The sequence below is a fragment of the Hydra vulgaris genome, chromosome 04 (genome assembly GCF_038396675.1).
Source record: "Hydra vulgaris chromosome 04, alternate assembly HydraT2T_AEP".
Classification (NCBI taxonomy): domain Eukaryota; kingdom Metazoa; phylum Cnidaria; class Hydrozoa; order Anthoathecata; family Hydridae; genus Hydra; species Hydra vulgaris.
The window spans coordinates 13,702,501-13,717,643 of NC_088923.1; the positions used below are offsets into that span (position 1 = coordinate 13,702,501).

The window sequence follows — 15,143 nt, forward strand, 5'->3', positions numbered from 1 at the left end:
TCATGAAACTGAAATTTATTTCATGATGCTAAAACGCAGTAAAGTTTTTAGCATCTAGATTTAGCAAGAAACATTTTTCATATTCCTCAGCAATTACTTCTAATGACTCATACAAATAAGTCCTACTATCATGAATACTAATTAGTATTAATAATTATTAATATTACTAATTCTAGTTAGTAATAATGGCCTCAATATAGTTAAAATAAATGATATAACTCTCTGACTTAGTAACTTAATAAACCAAAACTAATCATACAAATCAATAATTTGTAAATAAAAAGTAGATGTATTTAAATAATTTAAATGGTATCAAAAATACATAAACATATTTAAGAATATACAATTTTTTTTTAATTTTTTTAAATTTTATAATTTGATTTTAAAAGCGTTTCTGAATTCGCCAATTACATGACGAAGGATATTATTGATTTTAATATTAATGACTCAGAAGAGCTATTGGAAATAGGGATGGAAGTTTGAACAAAGTGGTAAAAGAGTGTCATAACAAATATTTCAACTTATTTTGCTTTTTACATGCTTTTAGGAACTTATATTTTGCAAATAAAAATTTTAAGATTATTAATTTTTGTCTTTACTTTATAATTGTTTTTCTTTATACCCAGTAAACACAGATTGGTTCAGAATTCGCCAATATTTAGCCAAAAACTGGTAAAAAAAAAACGTTTAGCGACCTATTATTGACTAAATATCGACGCTTTATTCGAAATGTATATTTCTAACTTTTTTATATAAACGTTTACTAAACGTCGATCTAGTGTTTAAAATATCAACTTACATTAGTCGATATTGTAAACATTTATTTGACCTTAATTAAACGTAAACATTTTTAAATTTGAAATTTTCGCTTTAAATCATATAATATATACGTTTATTAAACGTCAATTAACGTTAACAAGATTGACTAGTTCTTACATTCTAAATGTCTTCAAAACGTTTTTTAAATGTCTTTTAAGGCTCTTTACGTAAAAATGTGTAAAAGACGTTTAAAAGACATTCAAAATGCATTTAGAACGTAATTTTTAAAAACAAATGTCAGTGGGGTATAAGTCATTATTCTAAACGTTTAATCAACATTTAATAAACCTTTATTATATTATAGTATAGTAATATAGCCATTGATCAGAAGACTTACATAACAGCAAGAGTCACGCGGTTTAAATAGGCATAATTAAAACGAAATAAAAAACTTTATAAAAAATGATTTTTTATCGGCTAAATAACTAAATTAGACCTAAATGCGTTTTCAAGATTCACTTTCTTACAACAACTGAATGCAAAACGGCTAATAAATAAATAATGAACGAGTGTCGGGTGCGCAATTTTAATTCATGGAAGTTAAAAAGGTCTTATTGTGAAAATCTATCTATCTAAATGCAAAAAAATCAATGGACTCCGATGTTTTAGAATTTATTGGTGGCGAAATTGACGCAGTTAAAAAGTATGAGTTGCCTGTCTCTCATTATGAAAGCCCTGATGTAAGAAGTTTTTTCGTAAATTTTATAAACAGTTTAAATTCATTTTATAAACGCTAGTATGATTATGTAACAGTAGGTATTCATCCTTGCAATAATCAAGAGGTTTAATAACTCTATATTTTTATTTTTTTATTAAAGATGTATTTTAGCTTAACTTAGTTACATTTACTTAAGAAAATTGGTGGAACAGAGCTGATAAAAACCACTGTATATGTTATGTCGCGACGTTACTGATTTTTTTATGTCAAAAATAAACATGGGTGATAAGGGAAATTTCGGAAACTTCCAATCAGAAAATTTTCTATATGTAAAATTGTATTGTAAATATGTAAATCCAATTTTGATTTATGAATGTGCATATAAAATACTAACTATTTTACCCTAGTTTTTTGCGGTTACAAATAAGGTTACGAAATCAGACGATCAGGATACAAATGTAGAAGATGATGTTGCACAAACAGGTGCATGATGAACAAGCTGTAGACGGTATTCTAGGAAGACTTTTGGTAATGCATAAACCATAGAAAACAGTGGTCCAAAATACTTGTTTATGTAGTTAATTATTTTATTGGTAACCTTTGACTTAATCTTAATGTAAACTTTTATTTTCTGGTAATGAGACTAAATTTAAAAAATATTTGTTAGAAATTGTTACTATTAAACTTCCACTGCAAAAAGCCTAATCATTTTTTTTTTTTAATTATCGAAACATAAACAAGTATAGTGCCTCAAGATTTTTTCTTTTTATCCTCACTATACGAAAACGTTCTATAAAAGTTTAAAACTATATATATAGTTTTATAATATAATAGTATAGTATTAGTAGTATAGTATAAAAGTCTGTAAACACACAATAATAGTTATAAAAAATATAAAAAACAAGACCAGATCTTTTATAGCTACATCTTATTTATACATTTCAAGACCTATATAGCTTTTATTATTTTGTCGAAACGTTGTTTTGACGTTTAATAGACGTATGTGTGTTTACTGGGTAGCGAGAGAGAATTCTAGCCTGTTTAGTTATTAGTTAGCATTAATAATGGAAATAAGTCTAGTATAGTCTAAGCCACAGATTTTAACCCTAATTTATAGAATGAAAAATAAAGTAAAACATCCCAAGGCGCTCAAATGTGTTTGAGTCGCACATGCGTATTGCCAAAATTTGATTAACCAAATTTTATACCATTTGAATTTCAAAGTTTTTTTTTTCAGACATTTTTTATTTGTTCTAACGGTCTTTTTACGTAGCACTCCACATAGCATTTAACAAGATAACTCACTCTTCCTTCTTAACAATGCTGAATATAGGTTCAGAGCTTTTTTCGAATCAAAAACCTTGAGTTCTGAAATTAGAACCTTAACCACTACATCAAGGCTACTGCTAAGTCTTATTTAATTTTGGTTGTTTGAAAATTTTTCTCTGTGTTTTTTTTTATTTTTTTTTGTTACGTTAATTGACGTTTATTTTTACGATAGTTTATACTTTAAATTACCATCAACTTTTTTGAGTATTTAACCAGTTTATTTTTTAATCAGATTCAAGTTTTTAAAAAAAACTACATATTGATATTTTTCCAAATAAAAAATATTTTTTTCTTGATTTATTTGTTGACTTATAAGAACATTTAGCTTACAAGAACTTAAAAAGATCAAATTAAATTAACAAAATGTTGACTTATTAGATATAAGTTCGAATTTAATACAAGTTCGAATGTGAAATATATTGACCACTTCAAAATATCAAACAATTCCTGATTGCCACTATCTCATTAATGATAGACTATCATTAATACACTATCATAGTGTTTTAATGGTCTTTTATAATAAATATGGAGCTTGCTAGTTATCTATTATACAATACCAACAAAACATTTTTTTTAACAATTAACAAAAAGTTAGGTAAAGTAAACGTTTTTAAAATTAATAAAAATAACTCATTAAATATTAAAAAAAATTCATTATCAAAAACTTTTACAAAAATAGATTTTCCGTCGTAATAATAATAATTAAAAACAAAAAAAAAGGTATATTTATTTCAATAGTAAAATGCGATCGTTTGTTTGTGTTTATAGGTTGGTTATGAAACAACTAAAACAGTTTGACTCTCCCTTATTTATTAATTAATAACCTTGAGGAAGCAATTATTATTTTGTTAACTATTATATAGTTAACTTACGTAAAAACAGATTGCTATAAATAAAATACAGTTATAAAAATATCGAACTAAATTTAGAGTTAGGAAAAAAAACATCGATATAGGAAGAAAAAAAAAATACATCGTTCCAACAACGAGAATAGATTTAAATTGCAATTTAATAAGGCAATAATATTCTTTTTGAATTGTTTAAAAAATTATTTTTATGATATTTATCATGAATAATTTTACAAATATTTAAATTTTATAAATAATTAAATTATTAAAACTTTTGAACGACTTTGTTTAAAAAAATATTAATAAAAAACTATAAACGACCATTATTATAAATTCAAGGATTAAAAAGTTTAAAATAAAGTTTTATTTCTCCGTTGAATGTTAATCTGCAATAGGCTTTACTCTAATTAACAGTGGTTCAGCTGTTTTTAAAGTTAACCAAATGACATGTGTATAATTTATATGCTTAGGGTCAACAGAAAATTGGAATTGCAACAAGGCTTTGACCAAGAATGTTTTAATTTCAAGCAAAGCAAAATTCTTTCCAATGCAGTTATAAACACCGTGCCCAAAAGGAAGATAGAATGATGCTGGTATTTCACCTAAAAAGTTCAAAAAGTGTAGACATTATTATTCTTTCTTACTTACCAATTAAAAGTAGTTTTTTGTATGTTAGTTATTTCTTACTATTTTTTTCTTTATTTTTAATAAATACAACAAATTTTTTAGGACTTTGCCTAAGTTTAAATAATTTTTGATTTATAAAAGGCTATAAAATATAACAAGTGCAAATTTATATTTGCATTTATATTTGGTCAAAAATGCTTCTGATAATTGAGTGTGTTGTTATATTAGAGATTGTAGGAAATTTAAATAAGGTTATCAAGAATTAGTCAAGTGTTAACTTGACTAATTCTTAACAAACTTATAAATGCTTAACAAACTTATAAATAACTTCAAGTAAAAAACATAATTTTGCTTTGACAAAAACTTGGGGTAGTTTAGTTAATGATAATGCTTCAGAAAATAATGTGTTCAGAGACAATGTTAATGATTTAATTTTTAATTTTTGTTTTTAGGATAATATACTGACATAAATTTAATATACTGGGTAGATTATTGGGTTTAAAAGAATAGAAAGAAAAAAGTTTAGTGACAAATAGGTAACATTATTACTAAGAGAAAACAAGCAGTTAGATATTTAAAAGTAATAACAAAAGTACTGAGGTTACTAATTTAATTTTACTTCTAAAGTGGCAAGAGTTTGATACAACCGCTCAAAGAGTAATTTTTTAACTTTAGCTGTCAAGATGTACACTACAGCTATACAAGAGTATGATATTTATTAATGACTATGACATTCTTTTATAAAGGGATGTCTATAAATGATATCAGATAATTTAATTCAAGTTTTGAGCCTAGCCCTTCCTCTTGTTAGAAAACGTTACAAAAATTCATTCAAATTTTGATAACCCCTTACTCTTTAAGTTATTGGTTTGTTTTTTTATTTGACTAAATATATAACATTTTCATATCACTATTATTGTCATAAATTGATTGTTTAATAGAAAGCATCTTTCTAATATTTGTTTAGTACTCATTGACAAGATTGTATATTATAATCTAAAAATTTTCATATTGTTCGTTACTAGTTTTGTATAATAGAATCTTTTTTATAACATCATTATAAAAAACTTAGTAAATTCATAGACCAATGAATAAAATGACACACTAAATAACAATTATAATTATTAGATTAGTCATTAAGAATGCAAAATTCATTTAATTTTTATTTTAGGAAGTCGAAGGCAAGACAATATATGGCATTGTACAAATACACAAAGAATGTGGTAAAACGAATTGCGAGTCTAAGAATTTTTGAAAAACTCAAAAAATATCAATCGCTCATGAAACTTGTGGGTTAGTGAAAATGGTGTAAGTAAGTGGCATATTTAATTGTTTTCTATTGTCTAAAGTAAGTTAGATTATTTGGACTTTATAAACCTTGACAAAATTTTATGTTTTTTTTATGTTTCAATGCTGTCTTATTAATGTATATTTTGGATAATTTGTTGTTTGAATCAATATTATCCCCCATTCTTTTAAGACATTTGTGTTATTTTTTTTAGAAACTTGTGTCACTTTTATTCAATACAAATACTAAAAATTATTAAAAGTGGGATCTTATTAATTAAAAGTAATACGTGTTATAAAAGTAGCTTTCAAAACATGGTTATTCTGCATTTTTTTTAAAGAAACTGTTGAGATCTAACGCCAAGTTAGATCTATGACAGTCGTTACTATAGATTAAACAATTAAATGAAGAGTAACAAATAAGATAAATAAATCAGTAAATAAATGCAAAAATAGAATTAAAAATAAATTAATTACAGTTTAAGAAACTAAAGATAAAAGTGATAATTTATTTAGTTTGTATTTAAATGGTAATCAGCTTCATTAATTTCATTTGATAATTTGTTCCATACAAAATTGTTCGAATCGTGAAAAAGTTTTCGCGTAATTTGATGAAAAAGTTATTTCTATTTTTTAACCATAAACGATATTTATTACTTCTTGTCTGAGATGCAAGACCAGGTACTTGTAACGAATGAGCTGAAACAGATGCGATATTCCAGTTAATAGTATCAATATCGTTATACCATTTATACATTTGAATAAAATCGCCTCTAATTTATTTTCTATGTAATTATTCTACGCTTTTTAAGTGTTGTTAAATTCAGTTTTTTAAGACGCTCTGAATAGAGTGGCTGCCATAATTCCGAAACTAATTTAGTTGCACGACGTTGAACATCTTCCAGATTTTTAATATACTTTACAAGATAAGTATACCAAACCTTTACTGCATATTCTAAATGTGGTCTAACATAACTTGTAAATAATAACTTAAAATTGTTAGCATTTTTAAATTTGCTGACTTGACTTGCATGTCCCATGTTAAATCATATTATTTCACCTACATCTTTCTCCTAAGTTGTTTTACCGAAAGTTTCAATACTTTCATTATTGTCCATCATATAATAATAATTTGCATTGTATTGTCCCATGCGCATGATTTTACATTTATTAAAATTAAAAATCATCAACCAGACTTTTGACCAATTATCAAGAGCTTTAATATCTTCCTGCAAGGATTGCTTACCAGTTACATCATTAACTTCAGCAGTAACTTTACTATCATCACCGTATAGTTTATATGGATTGGATAATAAAGTTGGCAAATTGTTTATGGGTATTAAAAGCAGCATGGGCCCCAGAACAGATCCCTGTGGGACACCACCAAGAACCATTTTCCAACTAGAAAAAGAATTACCTATTACCACTTTTTGTTTATGATATGATAAAAATGATTTTATCCAATTGGTAAAATAGTATTTTATCAATAGAATAAAATATATTATTAAAAGTGATAATCTTCAGTCAGATACTTTATCAAAAGCTTTGGTAAAATCTGTATAGAGAATATCAAATGATTTATTATTTGCTAGTTCAGTTGTAATTATATCTATATACTCTAATAGATTTGTAGTACAACTTTTGCTTTTTAAAAAGCCATGTTGATGCATTGATAATAACTTATTAGTTGATAGATAATGCATGATTTTTTCTGATACAATTCTTTCAAACGTTTTGCATATCACAAATGTCAATGATACCGACCGGTAATTAGACAATGGTGTTACATTAGCTTCTTTCCATATATTAGGGACTGACTTTTCAGATAGTGACTTTTTAAAAAGTAATGCCAATGGTTGAGCAAAAACTCTACTACAATTATTAAGGACATAAGGATTAATACCGTCAGGACCAATAGATTTTTTCGTATTGATTGCAGTTAATTTATTAAGTACTTCTTTTTCTTCCACAACTATATTTTCTATTTTATTCACAAAACAATTTTGACTGAACTAATTCTTAAAATGTTATAATTTAAATTTTTTTTTTTTTTCCGTTATTCACCTTCTCAAGGTTGAGAAGGTTGCTACAGATGAGGAGGCTACTTAATAGTGGTTATAACCCTCTCTCAACTCAACAACTCCGAAACACGAACCTTGACAAACAAGGCCGCTGCGAAGAGAAACAAGTTGAGCGCAGTACTACATGGGACGTGGTGGGGATCGAACTCGGAACCACTTGCATGTAAAGGGAGCACCTTACCATTACACCACTACCGCATAATGTATTGAAGTTAAATTAAAAAAAATGGTAATATAAAATATTTATATTGACCATTATTGAAACAGTTAAAAATATAACTTATTTCCCACATTAAATATGCAACCAAATGGAATCCAGTCAAAGAGTAGCTGAACGCAGTTTTTAATTGAACAAACTTCATCGTTATTGTCAAAACAAATTTTTGTTTGTTAATCTTTGAACCAGAAGTCAGTTATAAATCCATGCATAGGTGTTAAATCCATCATAGTTTTCTGGAGTATAACGGAACTGGCTTGCTATAAGCTCAGAGATAAATCTTTTACACTGGTCACTAACATCAAGCTTTCTTAGATTTTGTACATTTTTTTATTAGATATATTGTTTTACTATAACCCAGCGTCTGTTTATGTAAAAAGTACATACTTAAGTTTTAAATAACTTGTATGGAGAATTTTATTAGTATCTTTTTTTTTTGCGTTTACATTTAAGTGGTTCAGTTTAACTTTGGTGTTTCTTATTTGAAAATGTTATTTATTGTGTTTACATGTTTTGTACCATTAGTATAGTAAGTCATTTGTTTCTGTTAGAAAAATTAATTTTTGTTTGTTTTATTTTCTTATTATTGTAAGTATTGTTTGGTTGCACTGTCAACCTTAATTAAACTCGTCTATGGTTTACGGTGAAGACAATATTCCTGTCATAGTCATACTGACAAAACTATACTCCAGAACTTTCTTTAACTCTTTATAAACTATTTGTTAAGTGATTGACTGAATCTTTTTTTTCTGCCTGCTGTTAAACGGAATCTATGTTTCTAAGTTTTAAAAGTATTAGTGAATTTTTAACCCCTCAAACTACCGTGCAGCCAGTCTTTTATCTGTTACTGCCAAAAGACTTTGAATCTTTAACCAACTAACTATAATATCCCATCTTGAGTCATATAGTTTACTTTCTGTATAATTAATCTTCTCGCCCAACGGCTAATTTACCGACTGCTGTGACTGAACAATTTTTTTTGTGCATGTGATGGAGGCGGCAAGCCTCCATCACATGCACAATTCGATTACGTTTTGCATACTGGTCTGCTTCATAACTTTGCTTCATATGGTGTATTTGGAAACGTTTTTGAGGTTATTAAATTTTTACTTTCTAACCCCTTTATTACTGTCATCCCGAAAGGCCAACACACTTTTGAAACAACTTCTCAAAGTTCTTTCCTTTTTCCTGTTTTATTTTTTAAATACATTAATTATCTTTTAGAAATCCTCATATCTAAATTTATTTAGCGTGAGGCTCTATTTAGTGATTACAAAATGATATAATATGATATAAAGTAGTAAAAACGGAAAAAATTGATATCTTTCCTGTTTGATTGTTTTGAACAGGTCGCAAATTTTAAATCTAATCTCACTTCTAAAACAGATTCGGGCTTGCAGTTGCCTAAAAATTTTAACTCTAACAAAACTAAGTTATTTACTTCAAACAAATATTGCAATACTGCTCACATTCCTGTATTAATGAATGGCAACCATCTCACTGAGTCTCCCTCTTAATCTTTTCTTGGATTATACTTCATTACTGACCCTCCATGGAAATCTTATCTATTTTAAAAGTTAGCATTTGCTAAGGCTTTTCTTAGCGGTGCTAGCTGTTCTTTTATTTTTGATTCCATTCCTAACCTCAGCTAAATTAAACTTTAATCCTAACTTCAGCTAAATTAAACTTTAATCCTAACTTCTAATCCTAACTTCAGCTAAATTAAACTTTGATCCTAACTTCAGCTAAATTAAACTTTAATCCTAACTTCTAATCCTAACTTCAGCTAAATTAAACTTTAATGTTCCTAAAATGCAACAAAGTCTAAAAACTTTTCATTTTTCACCATACTTTTTAAGCTGCTTCAGATTTCACAATATTAAACTTTGACTGTTTAGCAACACGAGCTTTTTTTAGAATAATATTGGTATGTTTTGTAGCAAGTCTACTCGCTCGATGAATTTTTGAGGGAATAATAACCTGGTGAAAGACTTGTTTTAATCTTTTTCATACAATTAATTCTAAACTGAAACAAGAACTGAATTATATTTTTTTTCAAAATGACTAAATGCCTTAGATGCTCATAAAGGTCGGGGTTTTTTCATTTTCTCCACAATTTGTCAATTAATTTTGGATATTATTTAACGCTTAACTTCTGATCTTAATTTACTTTTTACCTATCTAACTTTTTGCACTATTTTGATAAGTCGTTGATTCCATTGGTGATATTGCCATTCTAGGTACTTTTTTATCAACTTGAATGTTAACTTGAAAATAAACTAAATGCGCTGAGCTTGCAACAATTCTTGAAATTAACGTCCATATTTCATGATCAATGGTAAATCAAACAAGTTTAAAATCAGTCAATTATTAGCAATTACCTAACAATATACCTAAAACTATTGCATAATAATCAAACTTTTAATAATAGTTTTTAAAACTTTATTTACTAAACAATATGTCCCAATAGTTTTCTTTTTTTGAGACTTTAACATTCCATAAGGAGTTATTTAATTTTAACAAAAAATTGTAACTAATTTATTTATTTATTTGAACTTGTTATTTAAAGTTAAATTTCTGTCCAACTAATCATAAAAATTTTTTTTTATGGAATAACTTGACAGTTACTTCATAAAAAAATATTTTTATGAAATAATTTGCTCTTATTTCACGAAAAAATATTTTTATGATTATTTTTAGTTTATTTTTTAATACAAATTTTTCTATCCGGATATTCATTTATCTGACTTTATACAAAAATTTTTGATGGAATAAAAAGCGCCTATTAACTCAGTCAAAAATAAATCGTAGCTGCTTTTACTGACAGGCCTCGTAAACACGTAAACCTGGGTCTTCGGATAGGAGAAAAACTTAGGTAAAGTTAGGTATAGCATGAAAAGCTACTTTATTTGTTTTACTAAATAACTAAAAACTATTTATTCATAACAATCTTGATACAAAGATTAAGAATCATTCCTTAGCAATAAAATAGTTTTGTTTTTTGTTTCATGAAAATGTTAGTAATGTCTGCCGAAAGTCATTCTAAAAAGCTTCACTGACAAACATTGTCATTTGGTATTTTCAAACCTCCACGGTTAATTTTAGTAATAGATTTGGCAAATTTTTCTTAAAAAAGTTTAGCACAATATATCTAGCTAATTATATACTAATCTTGCTATTGCATCTATTTGCACACTCTTTTCATGGTCAGGCAAATTGCCAAATATTTAATTGCTACATTGTTTAGAATATATCCACATCTGTGGCAGATGTGTCCAATTTCTTTTGATAAAAATCAATGTCTACAACAATTTGTAGTTTTGTTTGTTGCATTCTTACTTTTTCAATAGCTTTTTGCACATTGATATAATATGTGCATTTAGATCTTTCTCAAAGTTTTCTAAACATTTTTCTAGTTGAAAGTTGAAAAGTTAGTTGAAAAAATTCCCAGAATTATATACTTAAAGAGATACAGTATCAAAAATTTTTAGACTACTAAACTACGACATGGATAAATGTTTACATAAATACATACATACATACATACATACATACATACATACATACATACATACATACATACATACATACATACATACATACATACATACATACATACATACATACATACATACATACATACATACATACATACATACATACATACATACATACATACATACATACATACATACATACATACATACATACATACATACATACATATATTTAAAGACTTGTACAAGCCACATGGTAAAGCCATGCTAATTTGTATGTTTATTTTTAAATATCATATGTTACAAATAGACATCGTTTTTCTGCATCTTATATTTACAATGTTAATGAGACTGGTATCCCCCTGTGCAAAAGTTAAACAAGTCAACTGCTGGTAAAGATTTTAAACAAGTTGAAGCATTAACTTCTCAATAACAATGGACACTAGTGACTGTGGTATTAGTTGTAAATCTGTGTGGCAATAGTATGTCTACAATGCTTATTTTTCCGAGAAAATTTTTATTTTATTCGTGATAGATTATATGGTTGAATTGGTGTTGCTTTGAACAGGTCCAGATATGATGAAGGACAGAGTGGTTTCCTACCTACTTAAACAACCTTGATTGGAATGTCAAGACAACAAAAGAAAATCCTGTGTTATTAATTTTAGACAACCAGTAATTTCATTTATCCATTCAATTAATAACATTGTGTAAAGATAATGTTACATTTTTGCTGTACTTCCCTCTTCATTGTTCACATATTTTGCAACCTCAAGATAGATCTGTATTTAGGCCATTCAAAAAATGCTAAACCGATGCACAAGACTTATAGATAAAAAGTAGCCCAGGAAAAACAATGAGTATACTCAATTTGAATTGAAATGTAATCAACTATTTAGTTTCTTTAATGCCTGTTTATTTTTTTAGTTAAATTTTATTGCTAGAAAGTTATTTTTCTATATTTCTTATTTCAATTATCATTAAAATTCGACACAACATTTTATGCATTTTTTGTGCTCATATACAAGACAAGAGTTATATATTAACTTCAAAAAAAGTTAAGATGTTGCTGGCAATTATTAACACAAAATAACTTTAGAAAATTGTATGCCACCAGTCCTAGACCCCAATAAATGTGCTTACGAGAGCGGTTAGTACAGACAGCTACAAAGTAAACAAAATCATACCTTAAAATGTTTGGTAAGGAACAATTTATAATTTTTTAACTTATTTTTATAAAAAAAAAATTGAATAATTAATAAAATTAATTATGAATAGTTTCTCTTAAAATAGAATGCAGTTTTTTGCTTTGCACAGGCAACGAATGGAATACATTATGCATTTAAGTAATCACTATAAAATTATAAATATTTAGCATCTTCAAAAATATTTTTATTAACACTGTAACATTGAAATATAAATAAAATTATTTTAAAGACAATTAAAATTTAAGAAAAGTTTGAAAAGTAGCAATTTTATCATTAAATAAAAACGTCGAGTAAAATTTGCTTGATTTATCACTTGTCTGTAAGTATAGATAACATTTTGAACAAAAAAGTAGATAAAAATGGCTCTTACAAATGCTTGAATTATGATAAAGCAAAACAATGAGTTCTGCTTTATAAAAAAACCCTAATAAAAAGATTTTAACTTTATAGCAAATAATTCTAACCTGTCATAAACCTTTCAGGTTTAAATGAATGAGGACTTGGATAAATAGTCTCATTCATGTGTAGACTGCTAACATGAGTTTGAAGTACTGTGTTTGCAGGAACTTCATATTCACCAAATTTTGTTGCATTAATGGTATTTCTGCGTAAAATTGGTGCGGGTCCATGCAGGCGCAAGGTCTCTTTAACGACACAATCCATGTATTTCAAACTCGACACTTCTTCAAATGATATATTATCTACATCCAATATATTATTCTGAATCTCTTCTCTAAGTTTCTCTTGAACTTTTAAGTTCTACAAAAGAGATCATATTCTAATTGAAATTTTAAAAAATTAACTTAGCACACTTGTAAGGAAAAAAAATTAAACACAATTAACAGCAAAAAATGAACAGTGACAATTTTTTACTTAATGTGAAAAGAACGAAGTTTCTTATAAATTTGTTTATCATAAGCTTTATTTTTAAGAGTATAAATTTATAGATGTTTATAAAATTTTCCAATGATAATGTATACAAGTTTTTTTGAAATTTTTTTAAGATATTGGTTGTTGTTAACTTTTTTTGCTCACCAGCGTACATATTAACTTAGTTATTATATAATAACTATTTGATACATATTAAAAGGTGTTTAGTTTTTTTTGTGTTTAATTTCATGTTTGAACTTTTATATTATTCTCTTTTATTTTCTGATAAGGTTATATGCGATATATATATATATATATATATATATATATATATATATATATATATATATATATATATATATGTATATACAGATTTAAAAAAAGTAACTATTCATAAGTTTTGCGGTTTATATAATATATATATATATATATATATATATATATATATATATATATATATATATATATATATATATATATATATATATACACATATATATATATATATATATACACATATATATATATATATATATATATATATATATATATATATATATATATATATATATATATATATATATATATATATATATATATATATATGTATATGTATATATACAGATATAAAAAAATAAACTTTTCATAATTTTTGCGGTTTTTTAAAAAAGGATAAAACTTAATGTATTTTGCAGCTAATTCATTCTTTTAATATTTAGTTAAGAGATTAAAATCACTTAAATATTAAAAATGAAAATGCTTTAAAAAAAAAAAAAATGTCCTTATAATTTTTTATTTTTTGAATAGAGCAATAGCTTTTGCCAATATGCTTTCATATAAAAAATAATAAAATAATATCTTTCTGTTGTAACAAGTCTTCAGTATAGCAAAAGAATTGAAACCTGAGAGATATTAAGTTTTATGAAAACAAAAACTAATAAGTTTTATGAAAATGAGAGATAATAAGTTTAATGAAAATGAGATATAATAAGTTTTATGATAATGAGATATAATAAGTTTTATGATAATGAGAGATAATAAGTTTTATGATAAGGAGAAATAATAAAAGAAACATTGAACAAATAAAATTAAACCAATATTCAAGAAAAAAAGTTTTTTGATAAAAAAATCAAACGAGTTTGAAAAAATTAAAAACAAAATTTCACAACACATGCACAAAAGAAATGGTATGTAAATTTTATATATGATCAATTAATAGGATCATTTAAAGTTTAAATTATATATTATAACATAATATAAATTGCAATGGTCCTTACAGTGCCTAGCATATATAAACACCAAGTCATAGCATTAGAAGTTGTTTCATGACCAGCTACAAGAAATAAAAACAAATTATCTCTGATTAAGTCATTTGTTAGTTTGCTGCTCTCTTGAAGTTGATCTTTTAACACAATTGTAATAATATCTTTATCTTCTGTTGATATTCCATTATCAATTTCTTTTTTACGTTTTTCAATAAGCTAATAGATGATTTCACGAATAAAAATCAAAAATATTTTAATATAATCAAATATAACTAAAATAATGGATGTTTAAAAAAAAAGGTAAAACAAGGTGAAACAATTTAAATTCCCAAAAGCCCAAACTATTGAAAAATACAAATCAAAAAACAATAAATAGAATTTTTATTTACTAATGGTTTCTAACTTTATTTATCAAAAAAATTTTATTTACCAAACAA

The 15,143-nt window shown here is 25.8% G+C and overlaps 1 protein-coding gene across 1 annotated transcript in view; it reads right to left on the bottom strand.

Annotated features, from left to right (window-relative positions):
• Positions 1 to 3,439: 3,439 nt before the first annotated feature.
• LOC100204674 (cytochrome P450 3A30) overlaps positions 3,440 to 15,143 on the bottom strand; it is a 56,435-nt gene continuing 44,731 nt past the window's right edge. The window contains exons 4-6 of the mRNA XM_065795507.1: positions 14,719 to 14,922; positions 13,036 to 13,330; positions 3,440 to 4,256 (exon numbers count right to left, since the gene is read on the bottom strand). Coding sequence (XP_065651579.1) covers positions 4,036 to 4,256; positions 13,036 to 13,330; positions 14,719 to 14,922 — 720 coding nt within the window. The 3' untranslated portion in view covers positions 3,440 to 4,035. The remainder of the gene's footprint in view (positions 4,257 to 13,035; positions 13,331 to 14,718; positions 14,923 to 15,143) is intronic.